This window comes from Mesocricetus auratus, unplaced genomic scaffold, assembly GCF_017639785.1.
Source record: "Mesocricetus auratus isolate SY011 unplaced genomic scaffold, BCM_Maur_2.0 Super-Scaffold_100041, whole genome shotgun sequence".
NCBI classification, from domain to species: Eukaryota; Metazoa; Chordata; class Mammalia; order Rodentia; family Cricetidae; genus Mesocricetus; species Mesocricetus auratus.
In genome coordinates, this window is record NW_024429218.1 from 4,463,069 (window position 1) to 4,490,983 (window position 27,915).

The 27,915-nt window shown below is 43.5% G+C and overlaps 1 protein-coding gene across 3 annotated transcripts; it reads left to right on the forward strand.

Moving 5' to 3' along the window:
- The first annotated feature begins 83 nt into the window (after positions 1-83).
- Positions 84-27,915, forward strand: Prmt9 (protein arginine methyltransferase 9). Of its 3 annotated transcripts, XM_005077743.4 has the most exons (12): positions 84-424; positions 4,421-4,569; positions 6,386-6,622; positions 7,431-7,598; positions 10,171-10,273; positions 12,297-12,403; positions 13,539-13,731; positions 16,197-16,380; positions 19,521-20,238; positions 24,393-24,546; positions 27,204-27,326; positions 27,603-27,915. In XM_005077743.4, exons 1-12 carry the CDS (start codon positions 236-238, stop codon positions 27,816-27,818), a joined length of 2,541 nt encoding a protein of 846 aa, XP_005077800.1. In that variant the 5' UTR covers positions 84-235; the 3' UTR covers positions 27,819-27,915. The 3 variants fall into 3 exon arrangements, with proteins under 3 accessions (XP_005077800.1, XP_012974350.1, XP_021087281.1); XM_013118896.3 differs by lacking the exon at positions 6,386-6,622; XM_021231622.2 differs by lacking the exons at positions 4,421-4,569; positions 6,386-6,622 and having other exon boundaries at positions 293-424.

Below are 27,915 nucleotides of genomic sequence, written 5' to 3' on the forward strand. Positions count from 1 at the left end.
GGGGCGGGGCGGGGCTTCCCCGAGAGCGCGCGCCGGCGTGTCGTCATCACTGCGCGTCGCCCCCGGTTGCGTGCGCAGCCCTGCCCGAGGCGGAGAGGGCGGGGCGTCGCTCGGTGGCGGGGAGGGCGCGCTTTCTTGCTGCGCCCTGTGTTGCCGCGTCGGGTCCCGGGCCTGAGAGGCGTCGAGAGGCTCTGTTCCCGGCGTCTTCCTCCAGGCCTTCCCGGCGGAGACAGCCATGCCGAACTCGAGGCCCAGACCCCGCCGGGGCACCGGGGATGGCGCAGGGGCGGCCGGCAGGGACCGGCTGGTGGCGCGGTCCTTGCAGAGCGCCGAGCACTGTCTGGGCGCCCAGGACTTCGGCACTGCGTATGCCCATTACCTCCTAGTGCTCAGCCTGGCGCCGGAGCTCAAGGAAGACGTGAAGGTGAGAGGCCTTCGTCTCAGCGGCTGTCAGACCCTGCGGTCGTAGCAGCGGCAGCAGGGTGGCTGGGGTGTATGGGGCGCAGGGAGGAGAGGGGGGCAGAGGGAATGACAGACAGAGACAGAGAGGGACAGACAGAGACAGAGTCTGAGACACTTGCAGCATCTACCTACCATGGGAGTAAATTCCCTGCTTTCTCCTCCAGCCCATCTCAGCACGCCCAGGTTTTAGTAACAAAAGTCAAAAGTTATCGCAACATGTTTCAGAATCTCTACCTCGCTTAAGGTTCCAAAGGCCGGCCGGGTGATGGTGGCGCTCGCCTTTAATCCCAGCTACCGGAAGGCAGAGGTAGTCGAAGCTGTGTGAGTTCGAGGCCAGCCTGGTCTACAGAGCTGGTTCCAGGACAGCAAGGGCTACACAGAGAAGCTGTGTCTTGAAAAAAAAAAAAACCAGCAACAAAGATTCTAAAGGCCCTTTAAATGCTAGTGAGGCTGGGTAGCCCTTCCTCTCCTCAGTATCTAGTTTAATCAGCCCCGCCTCGGACGTTGCGTTGTCACGGCAGCAGGAATACCGTGTCCTGAAATGGGATAAATTGTGCACCACTCAGGGACTCCATCTGCCGATCCAGCCTATGTGCTACAGTTGCCCCGCGGAACTCTCGTATCAGAATCTCAGTTTCGAAAAGAAGTTTAATTGCACATTCAGTTTAAGCTATGCGTGATCTTACTTTGTTTACGCCAGAATTTCTCAACCTGACACTATTGACATTTTGCATGAGACAGTCCTGTGTCTTCCTTCAGGGTCAGCAGCATGGGCTGCCCCCTAGATTTCAGTAGCATTAGGCTTCTGTAATTCACAGAAATCTCAGGACCTGTTGGTTTACCTCAGATAGCACTCTGGGCCGTTGACTCCTCTGACAGAGGTAGAATCAACACAGTTCCTCTTTGCTCAGATCTAGCTGCTGCTTCTGTGAATGGACAAGACAAATAGTGGGTGTTGAAAGAACATAAAATTTGGTGGGAGTGTTGGTCATTGGTGGCGTGCTTGTGTTGGAAAAACGTTTATCCAGGGAAAGACGTAAGGCATCCTCCTAAGATCCCACCAACAAACTGAGGTCTCTGGGGAACCAGTGCGTTCATTGGGCTTGCTTAAAGAACAGACCGTAGATGAGGGACTACTTTGAAGCGTGGGTGCTCCCTCCACCAAAGGCTGCACTGGAAAGCCTTTACCCAGCAGGAATGGTAGCTTTCTCAGAGCTGCATAGCTGGACTCTTTCTGCCGTCTCCCACTGTCTTCCCTGGCTTCTACTCTACACCTGTGGGTTGTGGCCCCTTTGAGGCTTGAATGATCCTTTCACAGGTCACAGATCAGATATCTGCATATCAGATACTTATGATTCATAACAATAGTAAAATTACAGTTATGAAGTAGCAACAAAAATAATTATGTGGTTGGGGGTCACCACAACATGAGGAACTGTGTTAAAGGGTTGCAGCATTAGGAAGGTTGAGCGCCACAGCTCTAGACTCTACTTGAGGCCAAGCAGTTAGGACAGTGTCATATAACTGGTGGTATGAACTGCAGGTTACTCAGGTGAGGGTCTCATGACCCAGCCTGCCTTTCTGGGAGAGATTTAAGCAGTCAGCAAGTCTGTCTGGTATTATCTTTGCAAGTGGGTATGCTAAATTCTCTTCCAAGATGTCAGTTGTTTGACTTGGAGAATAGGTCTGTACAGCAGCTTGCCATAGAATGGCCCTGAGTGGGATGCTCTGGTTCCATTCCCAGTACAGAAAACATGTAAAATGTGACTCTATGGCTGAGACATAGCTCCGATGGTAGACTTGTGTCTAACATGTATGAGCTCTAAGCATAGTGCAGCAGCACACAGCTGTAATCCCAGCTGTGGGAGGTGCGGGCAGGAGAACCATTAGGTGCCAGGTTATCCTTAGCTACATAATGAGTTTGAGATAGGCTTGTAAGCAACCCTACCCTAATTTTTTTTATTAAAAACAAACAGGCTGGTAATGACCAGCTTTCAATAGGACTTAATAACTGGCTTTCTGCCACCTCCACCACCCCAAGCAGGGTTTCACTGTGTAGTCCTAGCTGTCCTGGAACTCTCTGTAGACCAGGCTGGCCTGAACTCACAGAGATCCACCTGCCTCTGCCTCCTGAGTGCTGGGATTAAAGGTATGCTCTGCTACCACCACCTGACTTAGCTGTTTTATTTATTTACTTATTTTTGCTGCTACTAGGGACCAAGATCAGGCCTTAAGCATCCTAGATTAATAGATTGCTCAACCACTGAACAATCTATTAACCTACAGAACAACTCTTGATCCATTCATATAATATCTAAATAGCTAGAATGTCTGTCGTATAATAGGCTCTCCTTCATTATCCTTGTCTTTCTATAAGCTGTTGTAATTTAGCTTCTGGTGTTAACTGTGTAAAGTTTGTTGTCTTGAGAACTGCAGTGTCTGAGCCTGCCTTCTTCCATAGTGGAGTATCATGGAAATCAGCTGCAGAAAGAAGAGACTAAAGCTCAGCTGGGAGGGAGGGAGAAGGCAAATGCTGGCCTCCACCAAGTGCCTAAGGCTCAGGTTAGGCTGTGGCAGTAGAGATTGTCAGGAAGTGGCAGATTTAAAGATAGTGGAGTTAGGATGGTTTATGACAAAACTTTGGGGGATGGCTCCTCAGCCCAGGTAGGGATCCCATGACAAACCAAAGCTGGATACCACCAAAGTCCAACTTAGTGAACCTTTGAGTTTTATTGGGGTTACTTACAGGGTTAGAAATAACTTAAAGACAGCTGTATCATCAAAACCCACCTCACCGTGGATGACAACTCACAAAGCTGGAAACCTGGAGCAGCCTGCAAGACCTGCTGGCCTCCCAACACACTGGAGAGTGTCTTTCCAAGTGACTCTGGTCTATACTCTTTCAGGCAGCCTGGCTAGGGTCTGCTTGTTCCAGGAAGCTGGTCTGATCTCAAGAGTCTTATTTGCAACTTGGCGAGTCTGTGTGACTCTCATGAATAAATTGTTTATTGTTTATTCTGGGGAGGGAGGGACATACTGGATCTGGTCAGTTTCAGGGACTTCCTGAAGTTCTCTTGAGTAGTTTGCCTTCTATTTTAAAGAGTTTTCTCTCAGGATGGAATGTTTTAATCTTGGAGGAAATTTACAGCAAATAGTGACTTTGTGGTTTAAGATTGAATGATACCTTTATATCCTGTGAAGGGAATGTGGTGGAGCAGTTGAGAACATTTTGAACTTTTTTAAAGATTGTTAAATTTCTGCCTACAGGATTCTGTGAGGATAGGAGCAAACTTCATGTTCATCACTGAGTTTTAGTTGTCGTTCCTGGCACACTGATTGATCAGATGATTGGAGACTCAGTGCCCGACTGGTAGAGATAGTTAGAGTCTGAGGACCAGAAAACAGGGTCTTAAGTAGACAGGTACAGCCAGGCAGTGGTGGTGGTACACGCCTTTAATCCCAGCACTAGGGAGGCAGAGCCTGGTGGGTCTCTGAATTCAAGGCCAACCTGGTCTGCAGAGTCAGTTCCAGGACAGCCTCCAAAGTTACACATAGAAACCCTGTCTCGCAAAATAAAAAACAAACAAAGTAGACATTTACATGTTGCATCATTAACACATCCGTGATCGTGCACTAGGGGTGAGCAAGAGGGCCAAGAACACCCCTGGTGCATAGCTACCTGCAAAAAGCAGGGGCAGGAGAAAGGCAGCTAAGAACAGATGCTTACGGAGAGATCACACTGCCTGGTTCTACAGTCTTTTCTGCATGTGCTTATTTGGTGGCTTAGTCACTGCTCTGCTGCTGTGCAGACACCATGACCAAGGCAGCAATACTTAGAAATTAGCAATTTCAGGTCATCAGTGCATTTCAGTATAGTTTGGTTTGCTGGAATCTTCAGCTAGAGTTGTGTGTTCTTCATTCTTGTTTACTAATTTTTATCTTTTTCTTGTTTGTAAAGGAGACTTTTCAGTATACACTTTTCAAGTGGGCTGAGGAGCTTGATGCACTCAGCCGGATACAAGACTTACTTGGTTGCTATGAGCAGGCCTTGGAGCTGTTTCCTGATGATGAAGTCATTTGCAATAGTATGGGAGAGCACCTTTTCAGGTTTGTGGTGACTTCACTGTTACTTGATGAAGATTATTCTTGGTCAGTCCAAAGCAAGTATAAATTATGCACTCAGGTCCTCTCTGCAGTTACAGTGTACATTTCCCACCTCAGCAGTAAGTCACATGTTTGCAATCTGGGGCGCTCTAGTACACAGGGTGTTTATTGGAGGTTGTATACTTAGCTACCACCTACCTCTGGTGCATCCCCAAACTCAGACTCCTAGAATAAAAGCCATATGCAGTATAAGCCACATTGCTTATATAATCATTGAGGCACATTAAATCACTTATCAGCTAAAACAATGAAAACCCACGTGAAAGATCAGCCTTGTAAGTAGGCTTCTCAAAGGGTACCAGTCAGGCCTGCTGTGTAAACTCTGTGCATACCAGCATAAGCCACACACATTCCTGAGAAATTACGGAATTACAATAAAAGCATTGCTTTTGAACTTGAAAATTTTAAATTAATGGGGGAAAGAGCATGGTTCTGTCAAATTGTCAAGTTGCAATTTCTAATTTAAGAATTTAATAAATGAATGTCATTTTTTGCATTCCTTCTACTTATTCTTATGCATTTCCACACTGTTGATAGCAGGCAAGAGGAAGTGGACTGAGACACTGGTCACAGCTTGAGCATATATGAGACCTTAAGCTCGCCTCCACAGTGACTGACCCTGGTCACGGCTTGAGCATATATGAGACCTTAAGCTCGCCTCCACAGTGACGCCTTCCTCCCAACAAACAAAGCCGTATCTACTCCCAACACAGACACAGCTAATAGTGCCACTCCCTGTGAGCTTATGGGGGCCAGTAACATTTAAACTAGCACAGTAATCAAGCTAGTTTTGTCTCCTACTTCCAAGGGCTCCTTTCTTGACTCAGGGCTGTGCAGGGTCAGTGCTCTGGAGAAGAGAGTGCATATAATCTCTGCAGCTCTGACAAAGTAAGGTAATTGGGCAGTAGTCTCCTTGTTACACATTTTGGTCAAGCATGGTGAGGCTTGTTCACATTAGTATCATGTGTTTTCTTCAGTGCAGTTCCAGAATATACCTTTGTTACCTTCAGGGTAACAAAGAAGTAACATGCATTGACCTTAAACTTTTCAATTTTAAACTAAAACATGGGTGCCTATAATTTAGCACAGCATGGCCCTTTTGTTAGTTGGTCCCGTTTGTCTTAGCCATGCCTAGAATGAAGTCAGGATTAAGTTTCTTTAGAATGGGTGGTGACTAAAGGTGCTTGTGAAGAAACAAGTGAGAATTCTGTTTGTTCTATTCTGTTGAATGTGTGGTCCAGAAATTACTGATTCTATACTGTGTATAGGATTTGATATTAGTAGAAATTTGTGTCTCTGGTCAAGGAACTCATGGGGTGAACAAACTATAGACCAGCTTGGATGCTGCTGAAGTCCAGTGGTATGTGAGATGTATACTAGTCAGGGGCAGTGCAGTCAGCCAATGATTAACTATTCTAAACAGTGGCAGGAAGCTCTTCACAGTTTGAGAAGCAACATTGAGATGACTTGATAGTATTTCCCATTAGCCTTTTATTTTTTTATCTACTCATTCAATTCAGTACAAGTTCATGTCTTTGAGCCCCACTCCCACCCCCCTCACCTCTGAGATGCATAGGTAGAGGTTTGGAAAAGAAGACAGGACAGTGCCATCCTCCAGAAAGAGCAAGTTTGCCAAAGAGATAGACTGCTCTGAGGTCTGGGGTAGTGATGAGGAGTTCTCAGGCTGGGTTAGTGCCTGAACAGAGGCACTGTAATTGTACACATGGAGTTGAATGTATTGTCATTTCCCCCCCTCTAGAATGGGCTTTCGAGATGAGGCAGCTGGGTATTTTCACAAAGCAGTAAAGCTAAACCCTGACTTCAGTGATGCGAAGGAGAACTTTTACCGTGTTGCGAACTGGCTGGTGGAACGCTGGCACTTCATCATGCTTAATGACACCAAGAGGAATAGGATTTATAATGCAGCAATCCAGAAGGCAGTGTGCTCAGGGTCCAAGAGTGTTTTGGATATTGGCACAGGAACTGGAATACTGAGGTTTGTTGTAATTATTGAATGAAAAGTTTTGTTAGATACCAAAATTGTCACATTGGTATATAAAAATAGTTGTTTTTCATACTATTGTTAGAGTTATTCATGTAAATATTCTTTTCTCTTTCTCTTTCTTGAGACAGGATTTGTCTCTGTAACATACCTGGCTGTCCTGGAACTCGCTTTTGTAGACCAGCTGGCCTCAGACTCACAGAGATCTGCCTGCCTCTGCCTTTTGAGGGCTGGGATTAAAGATGTGCTCCACCAGGGGCTGGAGGGATGGCTCAGCAGTTAAGAGCACTGGTTGCTTTTGCAGAGGTCCTGAGTTCAATTCTCAGCAACCACAAGGTGACTCACAACCACCTACAATGAGATCTGGTGCCCTCTTCTGGTCTATAAGAATATGTGCAGGCAGAACACTATATAAAATAAACAAATCTTTTAAAAAAATGCTCTATTACCACCTGGCTTAATTAGATTATTATTACTGTGTGTGTGTGTGTGTGTGTGTGTGTGTGTGTGTGTGTGTGTGTGTGTGTGTAGTATTTTGTGTGTACACGTGCCTGTATGTGTAGAAGTCAGAAGATAGCTCTCAGGAGTCAGTTTTCCCTTCCACTCTGAGTTTCAGGGATTGAATTTAGGTTGTCAGACTTGAATGGCAGATGCTTTTGCCCATTGAGCTGTCTTGCTGGCTCTCATCTTTCAGATGCAGAACAAATGATAGTTATTGAAGAATGGAAAGAAGATCCCATGTGTGAAGAGTCATAATTTTATTAAAATTGGAAAGAGATACATGGATTTTTCTCTTTTGCAGCATGTTTGCTAAAAAGGCTGGTGCAGACTCAGTGTACGCCTGTGAATTATCCAAGACCATGTATGAGCTTGCCTGTGACGTGGTGGCTGCGAACAAGATGGAGACTGGGATTAAGCTCCTGCACATGAAGTCACTTGACATAGAGATCCCAAAACACATCCCTGAAAGGTGTGCTTATAACTCACCAAAACCGTGAAGATGCATTTGCAGAGTCTCGTGTTAACAAAAGTATCAGCGTCCTTATTTTATGATGGCACAGTTGTCAGTCAGTTTAATAAGATACGGGATTTTATAATAACATGCTTTTTAAAAAGTACCTAAAAGCCGGGCGTTGGTGGTGCACGCCTTTAGTCCCAGCACTCGGGAGGCAGAGGCAGGTGGATCTCTGTGAGTTCGAGACCAGCCTGGACTACCAAGTGAGTTCCAGGACAGCCTCCAAAGCCACAGAGAAACGCTGTCTCAAAAAAACCAAAAAAAAAAAAAAAAAAAAAAAAAGAAAGTACCTAAAGAACCTAAGAAAAACTGATAGTGAGGAATTTAACAAAAACCTTTCTTATCACATCAATAAACTCATGCTTTTTTGTCCATAAAAGTAGATAGACTTCCTGTAAGTCAACAGTGTTAAATAACTGTTTAAAGTGTGAACAGTTCGCGTCAGCAGACATCACACTTGCATTGCTATCCGTGATTGAAGTGGAAGCTTAGAAGTGCCAGTTGGCAGGATTTTGCCTTGTGTCCTTCAATTGCTGTGCGTCCAGCTTTAGAGGCCTGTATTTTCATCTGCATCTCATTGTCAGGAGATGAGTGGCAGACGAGAACTAGAAGAGATTTAATCATTTGGTCCATCATTTTAAAGAATTGACCCCACGTTTTGTTTTGTTTTGCTTTCGTTTGGAGACAGGGTTTCTCTGTGGCTTTGGAGGCTGTCCTGGAACTAACTCTTGTAGACCAGGCTGGCCTCGAACTCACAGAGATCCGCCTGCCTCTGCCTCCTGAATGCTGGGATTAAAGGTGTGCGCCACCAACGCCTGGCTTTTTCTTCCAGTTTTAATAATGTGTGCATGGTACTTATACTTTTCAGTGGTCTTTGCTAATGAAGAAGTTTATCAGATTGTTAATGCAGGTGCATACTCATTTTATGAAAAACAAAACAGTCATGTAATTTTTCAGGTAGGGTTTCTCCTGGCTGCAGTTGTCTGCCTCAGTTTTGTGTCCTTGTGTGACCTTTCATCTGTGTGTGACTAATTGCTAGTGTTTGTACTTGCAGTAGGGCACTAGTCCTGTTGAATTAGCACCTCATGTTGGTGACTTCATTTAACCTTGTTTGCCTCTTAAGGGCTCTGTCTTCAAATACAGGATTAGGACTTCCACATAAGATTTGGAATGGCATGAAGCTAAGGTTACTTTAATTTGTATTTTCCTCATAGACCGATTTTGAATCAGGCAAAATAGATATTTCAATTCAGATTCTTATTTGTTCACTTTCTGGACTAAGTTGTAGGTCTAGATGATTTGAGGTACTTTTCATAGTCTTAATTGTATACAGTCGTAAGTATTGAAAGTTCTTTTGTCTGTAGTTCTGATTGGGTCTAGGTACTGTGGGAGATACCCAGGTCAGTTCTACAGATACCCACAGATCTAGAGAGGAATGTAAGGAATAGTTTAGGAAGTTTTTGTGTATCTTTAGACTCTAAAAGTGAATCGTGTTGGTAGTGAAAGCTAAGGGAATTCAGAGAGGGGGAAAATTCTTTTGTGTCTTTGAGTTTTCTAGAAAGAGTGAATGAATGAATAAAAGAGTGTCACTGGAGTAGGTTTCTGTGAAGACTGGAGAAGTGGTCAGAGGCGCAGTCAGATGCGTGTAATATCACCGAAGGCAGAGATACAGTTTTCGGAGGGGAAGGTTCTTATCTGCATTAATGTTATTTGCATATCAAAAATTATAACTGGACTGGCAGGGTTGCTCACTGGGTAAAGACATTTGTTGCCAATCCTGATGACCTGCATTCAATCCCTGAAACCCACAAGGTAGAAAGAAGGAGAGAGCAGTCTCAGGTATCCATGTGTGCACTATGGCGTGCCCAGTTTGTAAACGTATTCACACACAAAGCAAACACTGTTATTATTATTTTTTAAGACAGCTGAAAAAGAAAATTCATTCCTGGTGCAGCGATGCACGCCGTTAATCCCATCACTTGGGACGCAGAGGCAGGAAGATCTCTGAGTTTGAGGCCAGACAGGGCTACAAAACTCTGCCTCAAAAAAACAAAAACATTTTGAGAAGAGTCATTGATGTAGGGAATCTATGGATGTATTCCCTCCTTGGTTTGCTTTTGCTTTTTTAATGTGGGGTTTCATGTAGCCCAGGCTACCTTCAAACCCACTATGTAGTCAAAGATTACCTTTAACTTCTGCCCGGTCCTTTTGTTTCCGTATCTCAGGTTCTGGGGTTACAGACATAAGCTACTGTTCCATGCTAGTAGAAAAGCATTTTTATGGCGTGTTAGAGTTAGAAGCTAATATTGGAAGGGACCAGTAACGACCAATACTCTTGAGGTCTCAGGCAGTGAATGAAAGTCTAAGAAGGCAAACCCTTTTATGGCCAGAGCAAGGAAAAGTTGCTGGTGGAGATGAGAGGAGCCAAGGGACACCCCAGGGTTCAGGGGAAGATGCTAAAATGAAATGCATTAGAGACATGGCATGTCACTTTACTTACATGTATCTTTAAAACATCATTCTATAGAGTGTCCCTAGTTGTAACAGAAACTGTCGATGCAGGTGTATTTGGAGAAGGAATTGTGGAGAGTTTAATTCATGCATGGGAGCATTTACTTCTGCAACCTAAGGTAAGCATCACGAAAACACTCTGATTAAGAATTTGTTATTTCAAGAAGCGCATTGAGCCCCGAGCATGTTCACAAGACAGGAAGGAAATATGTGAGAGTATGTCTGTATCCCTGAAAAGAAACAAGAAAACACTGACAGCCATGTATCACAGTGTGCGCTGTATGGACCCCTAAGGTTTACAGATGAGATGTGGTGGGGAGGAAGTCTCATTTGTGGAGGGACCGATTAACTTTCTTGAGTATAGTTGTAGAAGAGGGAAGCACTTCGAATCTCCCAGTGCCAGTGCGTGGAATTCTGGCAGATCTCTAGAAGAGAGGAAAGGAATACTAGTTCTGTAATGTTTTAAGGTGCTCACTGAGTTCAGGCTGCTAGGCAGAACACTGAACCCCTCTACCATTGCCCACTAGCCATATGTACAGTACAGTTCATTTATCATATGCGTTGTATATAGTAAGGGACTTTAATAGAGTCTGCTGTTTATAGGATGTGTGTTTAACATAGAGCAGTTTATTTTAAATAAATAACGATGACTTTGATTTTTTTCTATATTTCAAGTCTGCTTCTATTTTCTTTCTGTTTTTAATAAGTGTTTACTTTTATTTTGTGTTTGAATGTTTTGCCAGTGTGTGCCTGTCGAGAGCGCATGTGTGCATCTGTCACGTGTGTGCAGTGCTCGTGCTGTGGAGAGCGTGTGTGCATGTGTCACATATGTGTGCATGTGTCACGTGTGTGCATCTGTCACGTGTATGCAGTGCTGTCGAGAGCGCGTGTGTGCATCTGTCACGTGTGTGTGCATCTGTCACGTGTGTGCGCATCTGTCACGTGTGTGCATCTGTCACGTGTGTGCATCTGTCACGTGTGTGTGCATCTGTCACGTGTGTGCAGTGCTCGTGCTGTGGAGTGTGTGCATCTGTCACGTGTGTGTGCATCTGTCACGTGTGTGCAGTGCTCGTGCTGTGGAGTGTGTGCATCTGTCACGTGTGTGCATCTGTCACGTGTGTGTGCATCTGTCACGTGTGTGCAGTGCTCGTGCTGTGGAGTGTGTGCATCTGTCACGTGTGTACATCTGTCACGTGTGTGTGCATCTGTCACGTGTGTGCATGTGTCACGTGTGTGCAGTGCTTGTGCTGTGGAGTGTGTGCATCTGTCACATGTGTGCAGTGCTGTCGAGAGTGCGTGTGTGCATGTGTCACGTGTGTGCAGTGCTGTCGAGAGCGCGTGTGTGCATGTGTCACGTGTGTGCAGTGCTCGTGCTGTGGAGAGCGCGTATGTGCATGTGTCACGTGTGTGCAGTGCTCGTGCTGTTGCGTGTATGCATGTGTCACGTGTGTGCAGTGCTCGTGCTGTGGAGAGCGCGTATGTGCATGTGTCACGTGTGTGCAGTGCTCGTGCTGTGGAGAGCGTGTGTGTGTGCATGTGTCACGAGTGTGCAGTGCTCGTGCTGTTGTGTGTATGCATGTGTCACGTGTGTGCAGTGCTCATGCTGTCGAGTGCGCGCGTGTGCACGTGTCACGAGTGTGCAGTGCTCGTGGAGGTCATAGTCACCACATCCTATGGGGCTGGAGCTAGAGACGGTTGTGAGCTGCTTGTGGTGCTGGGATTGAACTGGGGCCTCTGCAACAGCAGCCAGTGCTCGTAACCTCTGAGTCATCTCTGCAGTCCCTCTGCTTTTGGTTTTTTGTTTGTTTTCTGTAGCCCTGGCTGTCCTGGGTCTCTTATCTGTAGACCAGGCTGGCCTTGAACTTGCAGAGATTTGCCTGCCTCTACCTCCCAAGTGCTGGGAATAAAGACTGGTGCCACCATTGCCAGCTCTCTCTTTTTTCTATTAAATTATGTCCTGAAGTGATAGAGGTTTATAACTCTCTTCCTCTTCATACTTGTCTTTTAAATATTAAATTACATATATATTTATATATACACACAAAACAGTGAAAATACTTTTTAGTGAAAAATTCCTTGGTTTGTGTTTATACACACATCTTATTTGTATATGTAATGATGTGACCTTTACTATATTTTCAGACCAAAGGAGAAAATGGAGATTGTGGACAGTATGGGAAAGTTATACCAGCAAGTGTTGTCATATTTGGGATGGCAGTAGAGTGTGCAGAGATACGCAGACATCATAGGTAAGTGGCTAGAAGGGACACTCTCGCCCTGGCAGTGGTGGTGCACACCTTTGTTTCCAGCACTGGGTTGAGGGTGGGGAGCAGAGGCAGGGATCTCTGAGATCGAGGCCAGCCTGGTCTACAGAGCAAGTTCCAGGACAGCCAGGGCTACACAGAGAAACCCTGTCTCAGAAAGCACCCTCCAGCTCCCTCCCCCACAAAGAAAAACACTACTTCAAGACTTAGTGCATGTTCATAATGTTCAGTCTTGCCTTTAACATAAAAATGCAAGTGTTAATGAGTAAAAGAAAGGAATAGAAATCACCCTGCACTGGTCACCAGTAAATAGCTGCTGCTCATCGTTGCTGTGACTTGTTCATTAATCTTGGTTTCATGTTACAGGGTGATAGTAAAATGTTTAGAGGTTGGTAGGCACAAGAGACCAAACAGACGGGCTCCAGTCACCAAGTTGGTTGAATGAGGATGTACTGGTTGACTATCAACTCTACGTATATAAATGCCTCTCTGTGTTAATTTAATTCACTAAAGAATAGCAATAATATAGTTGTGTGAGGCAGTATCCTCGGCCACCCTTGCTATTGACTACTCCTGTTGTGGTTCCCATTTCATGACTTTGATGATCACTGGTGTTATTTTATTTGGTTATCCTCTTTAGTAGAGTATTTAAGTATTTTGTCTTTTATCAACTTGTGGGAATTCAAAAGTGCATTTGAATATGAATCATTTGTTGAATGTATGTTCTAAATATTTTCCTTTTTAACAGTTTTCTAATTTTTATTTATGCATGTGTGTTTGTGTGAATGTGTGCCTTGGGTATGTGGAGTCTGTGGAGGACATAAGAGTGTGGTACATCTCCTGGAGCTGGGTTGCAGGTGTGTGTGCTGGGAGTCAGACTGAACTCAGAACCTCTGCAAGAACAGCAAGTGTGCTTGACACTGGATCATCTCTCCATCCTACACAGTTGTTCATTTAATATGGATTATCACTGTTTTCTTCATGTGATTATGTATATGTATGTAATGTAAGAAATCTGTGGCTATTTGGTCTTATTTTTATATTTTCTCAACTATTAGATAATGATTTTGGTAATAAAAAAATACATCTTTTACCTGTCTTTTTCTTAAACTCTTACTAGGGTGGGTACTAAGGACATTGCTGGTATCCATTTGCCATCAAATGTGAAATTTCAGAGCCTGGCCTACTCTTCTGTAGACACTGGAGAAGCAGTGGAGCCTTACACAACCGAAAAGATGAGTCGGATCCCTGGAGGGTACCTGCCTCTGACAGACTGCTTTGAAATTATGAAAGTGGATTTCAACAGTCTTCAGGTAAAAACAAGAAGTTACTTCTCTCCCTCCCCTCATACAGGGTTTCTCTGTGTAGCTATGACTGACCTGGAACTTACTTTGTAAACCAGGCTGGCCTGGAAATAATAGAGGTCTCTCTACTTCTGTGGTGTGCCACCATGCCTGACCCTTATAAGAAGTTAAAGAATTTCCTAAATTGTTTCAGGTAATGTAGGAAGTCTTATTTTTTTTTCTCTTTCTCTGTCTCTCTTTCTCTCTCTCCCTCTCTGTCTCTGTCTCTGTCTCTGTCTCTCTCTCTCTGTGTCTTTGTCTCTGTCTCTTTCTCTCTGTGTCTCTGTCTCTGTCTCTGCCTCTCTCTCTCTCTCTCTCTCTCTCTCTCTCTCTCTTTTAATGCATACTTTCTCTGTGTAGATGTGTCCTGGAACGCAAGCTGTAGCCCAGGCTGGCCTTGAACTCAGAGATGCACCTGCCTCTGCCTCCCAAGTGAGTGCTAGGATTAAAGGTGTACACTGCTACCACCAGCACTGCCCAACTGTGTCTTACATTTTGAGAGTAAATGAGGTTCTACGTACGAAGGAATGATTATCAGCAAATTAAAATTCCCTTTTGGAAGTGTTCTTTTTAAATGCCAGGAATAGCTCTCTAGAATTTGAGAGTGTGTGCCATGCTGTGTGCTTAGCATGTGCTTTCACTGACAGTAGACGTGAGATAATGTGTGCTGTTTAGATGAAGCTGCCTGCAGTAACACATTCTGCCAAGTTATAATGTGTGTAAATGCAGAGGCAAAAGTCCCGGCCTTGATCTTTATTTTCTCTTTGTCGTGTGCTCTTTTCAAATTAATGGCTTTCCTTAAAACAAACAAAAATCTAAACCTAACAATCTAAATTTAAATAAATTAAAGTTCTTAGAGCAGTGTTTCTCAGCCTCTGGGTATGACCCTTTGGAGGGATGTTAAACAACCTTTCACAGGGGTCACCTAAGACCATCAGAAAACTCAGATATTTACATTATGATTCATAACAGCAGCAAAATTACAGTTATGATGTAGCAAGGAAAATAGTTTTGTAGTGGGGGTCATCACAATGTGAGGACCTGCATTAAAGTGTTCAGCATAAGGAAGGCTGAGAACCCCTGGGTTAGGGTAATGGCACCCCATTTCATCTAGGCCGAGAACCCCTGGGTTAGGGTAATGGCATCCCATTTCATCCAGGGCTGAAGGGTTTCCTGATAGAGAACACTTGGGTCTTTGTTAGGGATGTTAGGGATTGCACCAGACACTGATGCATGCTCGACTAGCCTCTCTCCTCCTGCTACACTTCTTGCTCGGGGTTTGCCTTTTAAGGCCAGACCAGGCCTAAGAAGGCGACAGGATTGTCCCAGTTTATGTATGCGTGTATTAGTGGATGATAGGAAATGTGTATGTAAAATGCCCAGAGAGCCCGAGAAGTGTTCAGCGAAGCCCTTGCTGGTGTCTTGAAGAAAGAATAATGCCCATGGCACATGGTTTAGGTGCTCCTTTTGTGGGGGCTTGCGGTAGTCTGAGGGAAGGGTATTTTAACTTGAAATTTTAAAAATGTAGTTGAGGCTGCCCCTTTAACTCACCTTTTTTGGGGGGTGGTGTGCAGCTGTTTAAGTTTGGTTTTGAGATGTTGAGCAGTCCTGGGTTTTAAGGTCATTCCTGACCAGACATAATGTTCCAGGCAGTAGTGAGAGTGTAGCTGTTGAGACCCCACAGCCGTTCTTTTATTTATTTTAATCGTTTTATTTGAATTTTTCCTTACACCACACACATGCTGTAAAGGTTTTCGTTTTAAAAACAGTGTCTGTGTGTAAGCACTTTGAAGGAGTGCAGAACAGAAATGAAAAGACCCAGCATTGCCTTTGAAAGGTCGCCCCTTCCCTGCACCACTAGTTTGAAGTGTGTGCTCCGGCTTCCTCTTTCCCTAGTGTGCATGTGCACACACACACTTCTTTAGTGTAAATGACCCCATGTGCACACACACACTTCTTTAGTGTAAATGACCCCATGTGCACACACACACTTCTTTAGTGTAAATGACCCCATGTGCACACACACACTTCTTTAGTGTAAATGACCCCATGTGCACACACACACTTCTTTAGTGTAAATGACCCCATGTGCACACACACACTTCTTTAGTGTAACATGACCCCATGTGCACACACACACACTTCTTTAGTGTAACATGATCCCATTGCTTTCCTGCGTTGCTGGCATTTTTTCTTCATGAGTAGTGTGTATATGTTTTTGCCGTGTGTTGAGAAGATGTATGATATCCTGTGATTCCCTGGCAGGGTAGGGCAGGACCATGAACTGTGGGGATGGGCTGTGTGTGTGACTTTGAGGAAAGTATATATTCAATTTGTAAACCTTTCTCATTCTTTTTTATTATTTAAAAAGCTTCTGGTTCCTTACTAGTTTCCTAAACTCTTTTTTTTCCTCCCCATTCTACATTTCTCTTCAGGAATTAAAGAGTCTTGCAGCTAAAGAGCCTTGTCCTCTTAGTGTCCCTGCTGTCAAAGAAGGCACGCTGGATGCTGTCATGGTTTGGTTTGTTCTCCAGCTGGATGATGAGCACAGTTTGTCCACAAGTCCTGGGGAGGAAACCTGTTGGGAACAGGCTGTCTATCCAGTGCAGGCCCTTGCAGGTAAGTATTGCCGCATCAAAAACAATCAGGCGCTGGAGAGATGGTTTAGCAGTTAGGAGCACTGACTGCTCTTCCAGAGAACCTGAGTTCTGGAAGATCAAACTCTCTACACCATTACTCCCCTGAGACCCGAAGGCCTCTTCTGATATGCACACATACATGCAGACAAAACATCCACATTTTAAACAATTCATAAATAAATCTTATAGAAATTTTTTTTAAACCAAACCTCTCCTCACCAAGCCAAACAAACAAAATTTGTTGCTTTAATCTAAGTAATTGAGTCAGTGACCAAAAATAAATGATTACTTTGGAGATGAAATTTTCAGCAAAAGGTACTTAAGTATTTCAAAATTTTAGTTCTTTGTTCAAAAATAAATTTAAGTAACCAATATGTAGTTAGGAGAGACTAAACCTAGCTGAGGTGATGCATGCCATTAATCACACAGCTGTGGAGGCAGCAGGAGGCAGGCACATCTCTGGGAGGTCAAGGCCTGTCCAGTCTGTATTTCAAGGTCTAGGCCAACCTTGGCTACACACTGAGACCCAGTCTCAAAAATAGTAAGACAGATTCAGTCATTACCCTGGGAGAGAGGGGTTGAGAGTAGATGTGATCAGGATGTGGTGTATGAAATTGTCAAAAGAAAATAAAAGATACTCTGTTAAAAAACAAAAATGCTATGTACAGGGTCATACACCTTTAATCCCAGCATTCTGGAGGGGCCAGGGCCAGCCAGGGTTACATAGTGAGACCCTGTCTCTAAATAAATAAATTTAAATTTAAAAATTTCTCTGTTGCATACTCCTTAGCTGTAGCTCTCACTATCCAATTCACAGTTTCAAGTGTTAGTTATCAGTAGAAAAAAGAAATGTTACGTTGAAAAAACAGAAATGAAACACTTGACAAATTTGCTATCCTCCTTGCTCAGAAATCATGCCAATATTTTAATTTTAGTGTAAGTGCTTCTTAAATGAGTACTGCTTAATTTTCTTCTTTTTCTTCTTCCAAAACGGGGTTAGAGAAGGGTTAAGTGTGGGGGCGCTTAACCCACAGAGAACCTGATTACATCTGTAGAGCCCAAGTCCCAGGAATGTGCGTTGTGGGGCTGGAGAGACTCAGTGGGTAAAGGTGCCTGCTGCCAGTCCTGATGACTTGAGTCTGATTTCTGGAACCCACATAGTAGAGGAGAGAACTGACTCCCCTAAGTGGTCCTCTGCCCTATACACGTGCCAGGGCATGTACTTATACCCTCCAGTAAGGAAATACAGAAACTGAAATGTATTCAGTCCTGGAAGTACAAAATCTTGTAGTTTTAAGAGAATTTGGACATCTGTAAACTTCCCTGGGGAAAGTTTATATTAAAGATATTTTCTATCTAGGAAAAGGAAACTCTTTGTAGCAGTTTGATGGGTTTCCGTGTTTTTAGCAGTTAGTTCTATGGAAAACTATCCATTTAAAACAGGATGGAAGTACATGCCTGTGAGGTCTCTTCGTCAGGGACCTGATTTGCAAGGCTTGGGAACTCTGGAATCTGTAGTCTGGAGATTTGGATTATGGTTCTCTTGTTATGACTTTGCTGGCAAAGATCTTAGAGCTTTTATTGTGTCCTATCTGAAAATAGGACAGTGGTGTCTACCCTAGAGTGTTGTAGGAATGATATGATATATAAATAAAACAATCTTGGCTCTCAGCAAGTTCCACTTTAAAATCTGTATTCATTTAATTTAATTTTCTTATGGTAATCTAAATATTCCTTGAAGAATCCTCAGGGAAAGACCATTTTAAATGCTTAAACATAATAATAACAGCTTTGGTTATTTTCAGTTAAACGTTTTTGTTTGTGTGTGGTTTGTCTGATGTGTAAGATGTTTTTTGGAAGAATGCACTTGCCATTGCATGCATGTAGTAAGAGGACAACTGGTTCCTTCTACCTTTACTGATTTCTAGACATTGGATTCCGGTAGTTAGGGTTATGAAGTAAAATTTATGGGTTCAAGCAATCATTCTGCCTCAGTTCCCCCACTATCTGGTACTGTAAGGTATGTACCGCCACACCTGGTACAGATTGTATTTTCGCCTGGCTCTAGGACTGAAGAGAAGAATGAAGGTTGTACATGGGCAGCTTAGAAATGGACCACGTGAAAACTCAGAAAGAAGCTTGGTATAGTACTTCCTTCAGGACTTAGCCTTCCCTTAAACTATGATGTTCCCAAATGTGCGAATTTCCAATGCTTAAGAGCTGTTAGATACCATTGTGTTGAATGCTTTCATTCTTTTGGAAATTACCTTTAGGGAAAAGAATGTCTATTTAGGCTAAAATGAGGCTTCATATTGACCCCTGAATTTTATCTATCTTTGTTGTAGACAAAGCCTCTTTCTGTCCCCACATCTTCCTCAGTTTGGCAGTATGTCTACTGATCGTAGTCACAAACACAAACTGTAAGAAGCTGGACTTTGTGCTACATGCCTGAACCCCAACACTTAGGAGGTAAAGGGAGGAGAATCAGGAGTTCAGGTGAGCTTCAGCCCAGGGCAAGCTTGAGGTGCAGCTCAGTTGCAGCAAGAGACCTTAGCACATTAGAGACAACAGTATTATAGTATAGGATGGCTGCCAAAAACAGAAGCATCTGTGGAGTGGGCCTGGTCAGAGCTTAAATTGACAAGGGAACAATTGTGTTTTATGTCAGCTTGACACAAGCTAAAGTCATCTGAGAGGATGGAGCCTTAATTAAGAAAACACTTCCATAAGATGGGGCTATAGGTAAGCCTGTAGCTTATTTTCATAATTAGTAGTTGATGGGGGAGGGCCCAGTCCATTGTTGGTGGGGCTACCACTGTGCAGGTGATCCCCGATTCTGTAAGAACGGTAGTAGAGCAAACCATGGGGAACAAATCAGTGAGCAGCTCCCTCCATGGCTCTGCATCAGCTCCTGCCTCCGGGTTCCAGCTCTGACTCCTTCACTGATGGGCGAGAATGTGGCAGTGTAAGCCAAATAAACCCTTTCCTCCCCAGCTGCTTTTGATCTTGGTGTTTATTACAGCAATAGAAACCCTGACTAAGATGGTCAATTTTGTGTGTGTGTGTGTGTGTGTGTGTGTGTGTATTTATTTATTTTTTCCCCCTTTCTTACTAATGAAGACTACAGGATAAAGTCTGGGGACCGTGTGACAATGGAAGCATCTTGTCAAGACTGTTACCTAAGGATCCAGAATATCAATATTTTGCATTTGGAACATGAAATGGAAGTTATAAACAATTTTACCAAGAGTAAAGACTTGCTCTCTCTAGGAAATGAGGCTGAGCTCTGTAGTGCCCTGGCTAACCTTCAGACCAGCAGAGCAGATGCTCTGGAGCAGACCTGTGTGTTAGAACCTACAGAGATTGCTTTGCTCAATAACATCCCATATCATGAAGGCTTCAGGACGGCAATGAGGACGGTGCTGTCTTCCCTGGCCCCGGAGAAGCTGTGCCAGCCCGTGCACACTCACTGTCAGGATATTGAGATGAACTGTGGCAGTGGACAGACGGGTACCACCCCGAGCACCTCTGACCCTTTCTATGTGTTGGATGTGTCTGAAGGCTTCTCTCTTTTGCCTGTAATTGCTGGGACACTTGGTGAGGTTAAGCCCTACAGTTCTGTGGAGAAAGACCAGCACTGCATTGCTTTGGACCTCATATCTGAAGCCAATCACTTCCCTAAGGAAACACTTGAGTTTTGGCTGAGACACATAGAGGACGAAGCTGCTGTGTTGCAAAGGCCCAAGTCAGACAAACTGTGGAGCATAATTATATTAGATGTCATTGAACCATCTGGGCTCATTCAGCAGGAAATAATGGAAAAAGCTGCAATATCCAGGTAAAACAAAAACTGTAAAATTGAATAGGAGATTTTGGGTGAAAAAGTCACCTTTTTTTTTTTTTTTTTTTTTTTAGTTTTGAGTTTTGTGGGCAGTAGGGGTGAATCCTGACATTGGAGTTTGTTCTGCTGCAGGCTTGGGGTAGAGGCTAGTTGCCAGGTTAGATTTTTCCTCTCCTGAAATGGAGTTAATGACCAGTGACTAACTGAGTCTTCATAAAGTCTCTGAATGAATGGAAAGTTCACAGGCTTTCCGGGGTGCGTGTGGGGAACACATCAAAATGTGGGAGAGTAGTGGGCCTCAAGACTTGAGGAGGTCCCTCTCCCATAAAGAGCTGGCTCTTCTCTGATCAAACTTTTGCTCCGTATTCTTGATGATAGGATGGAGGGACTTACCCCCACACCAAGCAGTTAGTTCCACAGCAGACACCAACTGGGTGTTCTTTAATTTATTTCAGTTTTGGTCCTCATATCTGGAGGAAGGCAGAGCCTATAGGACAGCCACAACTTCAAAAGTCAGATGCTTTCTAAACCACCAGGCACAAATCGAAGAGCCTCTCAGTTAGAAAACCCTCTTGAGCTATTGCTGAAGCTCACAGGACTTCGGAAGGTGCTTGACCTGGATTAACCTATTACAGAGGGTCAGGTGAGGGGCCAGGAGGAGAGCACAGAGGACAAGGCACATGGAAAGGGGCGGAGTTCCATGGTCTTCCAGACGTGCTGGCCAGGACCCCTCTCATGCTGAACTGCAGTCTCTCAATGCTGTCCCTTTGGGCTTTTGTGGGGCGTCAGGTGTATGAGCATCAGTGGGTATTAGTGATAATTCACCCGGCTTTGAGGCCAGGCAGGGGAGTAAGACAGCAAAGGTCCATTCTGCTAGCCATTACTTGTTCTTTTTTTTTTTTTCCTAGACAGGGTTTCTCTGTATTGCTTTGGAGACTGTCCTAGAACTCAATGTGTAGACCAGGCTGGCCTAGAACTCATAGAGATCCTCCTGCCTCTGCCTCCCGAGTGCTGGGATTAAAAGCGTGAGCCACCAATGCCTGTCTTTGTTCCTTATTCTTTTTGGAGAACAAACAGGAGACACTAGGAGTCCTTAGCCCCTGGCATAGCCTTGGTTTGCAGATGTCCTCTTACTACTCCTTTGACTCTGAGAATACTCCTATGTTAATTTAGGAGCTTTGTACCAAAAAAACAAAATGAAGCAGCAACAACAAAAACAAGATGAAGATCAAATACAGTGTTACTATAAATCACCATTGCCCTATATATGTCTTGTGTTTGGCCATTTCTGAATGAGTTTGTCTTTTAAATTTTTTTTAAATATTTATTTTAAGTGTATTTTGCCTACATGTATGTATGTGTATCTCATGTGTGCCTGGTGCCTGGAGAGATCAGAAGAGGACATTGGATCCCCTGGAGTTGGAGTTACAGATGGTTATGAAACACCAAATGGTGCTGGGATTGAATTTGGGTCCTCTGCAAGAGCAACAAATGCTCCTAACAGCTGAGCCATCTCTCCAGCTTCCCAGTTCTGAGTTTTATCCTTTGTAGCAAGCCAGTACATAGAGGTAATATGTTTTTCTTAGTTCTGTGAGCCACATTAGCAAATTATCAGATGCTTCCCTCAAAGGGAGTTGTGTGAATAGCACATGTTTATCAATGGGTGCCGTGTACTGGACACCTGGGATTTAGGATTGGCAACGTGTGTGACATGGATAGATAGTGTTAGAATTGACTGGAATCCTAAGATACTCAGCTGACATTGGAGAAGTAATTGGCTATATTTTGGAGAAACCCTCTTTCCAGTTTGGTGTGAGAAGTTTTAATGAATAAGGGAAGGCACTTGTTAAAGTAACAATCAAGTTTATGGGCTGGAGGTATGGTTCGTGGTGGCAAGCCTGCTCTGCTATCCTTGGTGCTACACAGAGAGCCTAATAACAATGTTAGTGCCTGCTAAATGATTCATTTAATAACAGTTAAATGGCAAGTTAGTATGCACTGTTAATCGATCTTAGAACTTTCCTTGAGCTTCAAGTTTTAGAAAGTTTAAGTAAATGGGCAGAAAATTAACAAGTAAATAGAGCAATCTCGTAACAGCTCATAAGCTAATAGGAAGGATTTGTTGAGAGCTGCATGGATTTGTTAGGAGATAAGTAATATCACTAATTGAGATTGACTACTGACTTTCCCTTGAACACAAACAACACTGTTGTTAGGAACAGTGTTGGAGAACGTAGGATAAGCACGTCTCAGACACCTAGATGTAAGGGCATCAGACAGGTAAGGATAAGTCATGACCTTGAACCAGGCTAGTCCGTCTGCTCACTGTGTAAGCGCATGATCCTATGAGTTTAGACTAAGTCCTCTGCACATGGTTCAGCCTTTGAATGGATGCTACCCTGATTTAGTGATTCACTAGTTCCTGCTATTCGGTTCTGTAAGTGTTGGGTGCCATCACTTCGTTGATGTAGGATCTGTTACTAAACACAGAGTTTGCTTGTTTGGCTAGTCTAGGTCTTGAACTTGTGTTGAGGATCCCACCTCTGCCCTCTCAGTGAATGCTAGGATTATAGGCAGGCTGCTGCTTTACCTGGGTGCTATGGATCTAAGCTCTGGTCGAATTTGGACTGCAGGTGCCTTATCCACTGAATTGTTCCCCAGCCCTAAGTCTTAATAATCTGTTTAGGGAAGCTACATAGCAAAAATGGAAATGTTTGTGCATGTTATTTTTTAGACCTGTACAAACTGACCAGATGCCTACTGTAGTTTTAAGTAGATCTTTAACTTGGGTGTAAAATTTACTGTGAAATATACTTGATGGTCAGTGCCCACCTCTGTGTAGTCCCTGCTCTGGAAGTTCAAGTAGAAGACACCTCAGAATACCCAGTAAAAACAAGGTTTGATGTCTGAAGATGAGACAGATGAGGACTGTCCCCCTGGTCTCAAGACTCTACATTATTCTCTGTTTCCGCTTCCTCTTTATAGCTCAGGGATGAGAAACAAGACTCCACAGTAGCAGCCAGTTAGACACTGATTCTGCCTGCCGTAGCCTCCAAACCCTTGCTACAGGAGCTCCTGGCACCCCATACTGTGGGAATGCCAGCTTCCCACCTGTCACTTCTTTTGTTCACAATTCTCTGTCCAGGTCCAGCCTACTTAGCAAGATGCTTTTTAACAAGCATAAGCAATATTGTTAATACCATTTTTGTGGGACTACAGGGAGAATGAAGGCGAACAGAGTATGGTAGCATTAAGTGCAGTTGCATGAGAAAGGGTTTTCTTAACCTTTGTCTTGCGTTCTTTTCTAGAATATTTCAGTTTATATATATATATATATATATATATATATATATATATATAGTTGCATTTGGAGAGTTTAATCCTTTATAGGGAGTCATTTCAGAGAAGTTATAGAATAGTTCGGGGAACTTTATGCTCCGTATCCTCATGTACTACACCATTTGTAGTGTGATATTGTGAGACTATCCTTTTCTAGTCAACTTTCATCTTGCCTGAGGTGCTTTGGACCATCATTGTTGCCGCTGTTTACACATAATGATAACCTGTGGAGGAAGCTTAAGTCTACACATAAAATTTATTCATCTTTCATATACATCTTATAAACAGTCATAAAACAGCGTTAAGTGTTTTTAGTGGGCTTGTGTTTTGACGGCAGCCTATTTATGAAGTCATATGTAGAACTCACATGTTGTATGAGTGCTCAAAAAGCACTGGATTTCACTTATTTGTTTGTTGGTTTGTTTTTTGAGACAGGGTTTTTCTCTGTGTAGTCCTGACGGTCCAGGAACTCACTCTATAAACCATGTTGGCCTCAAACTCAGAGTTCCGTCTGCCTTTGCCTCCCAAGTGCTGGGATTAAAGGCATGCACCACCACTCTCTGGCTAAAAGTGTGAATTTTGGAGCATTTTGATTTCCACATAGGGGTGGTTCACCATTAATGATTGTGACCTGTAACTAAGGACCTACCCTTAGTCTGTCCAAATTTGACTTCTTGAACAATTATTTCTAGTGATTTAAGTTTTGAACTACTAGTCTGTGTATCATCTACAGTTCACTAATTCATGATTCTTACTTAGTATCTATAAAATGTAGGGGATTAAAAGGCTTTACAGTATTTGCCCTTCTTCAGGTGTTTATTGCAATCTGGAGGCAAGATCTTCCCCCAGTATGTGTTGATGTTTGGGATGCTCGTGGAGTCACAGACACTGGTGGAAGAGAGCGCTGTGCAAGGAACAGAACACACTCTTGGGTTGAACATAGCACCTTTTATTAACCAGTTTCAGGTAAGTGTCTGGAGAACCGTTCAGCCAAGATGTTGTCTTCTATTGTCTTTGTCTCCTTTCAGTTTTGCTTAGTCAGTTGGTTTAGCTGGATTGGAAATACAGTCAGTTTCCTAGAGTAAGGGCATGTCACCTGACAAAAATCAACCTGAGAGTCAGGTTACAATTTTTTAAAAAAGAATTATTACTTATTTTAGTGTGTAAGCGTTTGTCTGTCTGTATGCATGGGCCTCTTGTGTGTGCATTGCTCATGGAGTCTAGAAGAGGGGATCAGATCTCCTGGAACTGGAGCCTGAAATCCTACCCTATGGTTCACACCCTCCGGGGAGAATGAGTCATTTTTCCATAAGTGGTAGGCCTTATAGCCCTATTATGTCCAATATGCTATATTAGATTGGGTGAGGAATGTTTCCTTCATAGGAGGCTTGAGCTAAAAAAAACTCATGAATCTGCTATACCATGTATATTGCTGCCAGCTCTGTGCAAAACAGGTATGTCAATATAAATCAAAGGTATTTGATAGGAGCAGGACCTCTCTATGGACAAGAGATTAAGAGTATGGCCAGCAAGATCAACCTTAAGGAGTCCCCATATCCTTCAAAGGTTATTGATGGTGACAGGAGAGGCCAGGAGGTTAGGCTGAGAAACAAAAGTGGGGACAGACAGTAAGCTTTGAGGAGAGCTGAAAGGGTTGCAGTCTCAGGCAGTGAGAAGTGGGAATGAAGGGTTCTCAGTTACTGCCATAGACTGGGTTAAAGGCAAAATGAGGAAGACTGGACGTGGTCTTGAGCCACTGAGCTTTTATGAAAGGTTGGATGAGTTCCCTGGAGAGGTTGACATTTCAGTAGCAGTCTCAACCTTTCATAGAAAGGAAAGTAGCTTCTTATTTCAAATGAGGAAGAAGCTTGGAAGTCTAAGGGAGAGAGATGCATTGCAACTAAGGCTGATGTGTGTGGGGACTCAGAGCTTTGGAACCCTGGACCTACTGCAGATTGGCACGGGGTTGATCCTGAGTGGTGGACCTTTTAAGGCTCCTCATTAACTTGAATTTGCAGCCAAGGTTTTGAGAACTATTGCCTTGTAGAAAAGAGCTTGTTTTTCAAAATGAATTTGTGCTCCACCCATTGTTGTTGTTTGTTTGAGACAAGATCTCACTGTGTAGCCTTGGGTGGTCTTAACTCACATGATAGGAGAGGTCCTTCATGTTTCTCTTAGTGGTTGATGCATAAGTGCTGATTGGCCAGTAGCCAGGAAGGAAGTATAGGCAGGGCTACCAGACTAGGAGAATTCTGGGAAGAGGAAAGAGACAGGAAAGCAATTGCCAGGGAGAGACACCATATAGCTACTGGGAAGACAGGACGCTGGATATTCTCCAGGAATCTAAGACTACATGGAGATACTTAGATTAATAGAAATGGGTTAATAATTAAGAGAGAGTTAGTCAATAAGACGCCTGCGCTATTAGCCAAACATCTAGCCAGTAAGAAGCCTGAGCCATTGGCCAGTTTATAATTAATATAAGCCTCTGTGTGTTTATTTGGACTAAAGGCTGTGGACCTTGTTGTGGGATCCTGCCTAGGTCCCGGAGCCATACCAACCCAAATGAACACACAGGAAGCTATTAATTATGAAGCTATGGCCGTTTGCTATGATTTCTTATCGGCTAGCTCTGACTTCATTGTTAACCCATAATTGCTAATAGTATTTCCATGTGGTCTTCGCTTACTGGAGAACAGGGTCCGGACCTCTTACCCCTCTGTTTTTCTACATCGTGACTGTCTGTGCTTCCTTTTTCCCAGAATCCTCCTCGTCTCCTAGTCCCACCTATCTTTCATTCCTATTGGCCAACAACCAATAAGAGAGACAGATTTACAGAATGGCATCTCCTGTCAGGACCTGGCTGGAAAGAAAATCTTCAAATGGTGCACAACATAGGGCAAGAATTCCCACAGAAAGCCTGACAAAAAGCTTAGGGATTCTAAACACAAAAGAACAGACGCAAACACCTTGGTAGCAGTGTTTTCTTGGGTGGGCTCTGTTTGCTAGAGACAAACAGACTCATGGCTGCTTTAAGAGAGGCTTCCTGACTCAGCACGAGCGTCAAAATCTATAAGGCTTTTTTAAGAGGCCCTGCCACCAAACAATTAAATGGTGTTTACGAGCAGCCAGTGGCATACTTCTTGGTGGTGACATGGACCCAGAAGTTCCGTCTACACTCACTATGTAGACCAGGCTAGCCTCTCATAAAGATGCTCTTGCCTCTGTCTCCCAAGTGCTGGGAATAAGTGTATTAGCCACCACACACCATGCCTGGCTGAATTTGGTGCCTCTGATCAAACACATTAATACTTACTGTTAGATTATTTGCTTATTAGTTCACATATTGTAGGTATAAATGTTTCTGGAATTGTTTGGACACTTAAAAGTTTAATGTACTTTCATCCTGTAGTTAACAAACCATAGCAAAGTGTTGAACCTGCCTAAACCTCAGCTTGTTCATTCATCCTGAAAAATTGGTCAGGAGGGTTCATGCGTTAGGTTGACACAGAAAATAAACGAGGCAGTAGAAAGCATTCTGTCACAAGGAGCTAATTGCAACTCAAGTACGGAACGAACCCAGCTGTACAAATGATAAAAGTCAGAGTGTACTTTTTCCTCAGGTGCCTATCCGTGTGTTTTTGGATTTATCTTCATTGCCATGTGTCCCTTTAAGCCAGCCAGTGGAACTCTTAAGATTAGATCTGATGACTCCATATTTGAACACTTCCGATAGAGAAGTAAAGGTAAGGACAAATACAAATGATCGATCTTGCCATAGTCAGAACAATTTGCCTTAAATGAGGGATGCTATATCTACATGGTTTATCATTTCCTTTGAAGATTTAAATCTTCTTTTCTAGACAACATGCAAAAATAGATTGAATAAATATTAGTGTCTAAGACTATTATTAAATTTGAATGGGTGGCTCAATATATTTTAGTTTTTGCATTCAAATTGATTAAAAAGAGAATGACGACTTACTTGCCTTGATGAAATGTTCAAAATTCAATTTCTTTAGGTCCGCATTTGTAGATCTGGACGAGTAACTGCTGTCCCATTTTGGTTTCATTTGTGCCTTGATGATGAGGTCAGGTTGGACACCTCAGGTGAAGCCTCCCATTGGAAACAAGCTGCCGTGGTTCTGGATAATCCCATCCGGGTGAACGAGGGAGAGGAGCTCGTGCTCAGTGTACAGCATCACAAAAGCAATGTCAGCATCACAGTGAAGCAGTGAGCAAGATTGTAATGACAAAATGAGTGTATAAAAACTCTTGTCATGGTAAACAGTGTTTAAGGGTGGCATTAATAAAGCACATGGTAACAGTCGTAAA

What these genes read in the sequence shown, in the direction of transcription:
- Prmt9 (XM_005077743.4), top strand. Translation starts at nt 236, where the DNA reads ATGCCGAACTCGAGGCCCAGACCCCGCCGGGGCACCGGGGATGGCGCA. An exon ending in AGCTCAAGGAAGACGTGAAG is followed by an intron (nt 425 to 4,420) that starts GTGAGAGGCCTT and finishes TTGTTTGTAAAG; the next exon opens with GAGACTTTTCAGTATACACT. An exon ending in GAGATACGCAGACATCATAG is followed by an intron (nt 12,404 to 13,538) that starts GTAAGTGGCTAG and finishes AACTCTTACTAG; the next exon opens with GGTGGGTACTAAGGACATTG.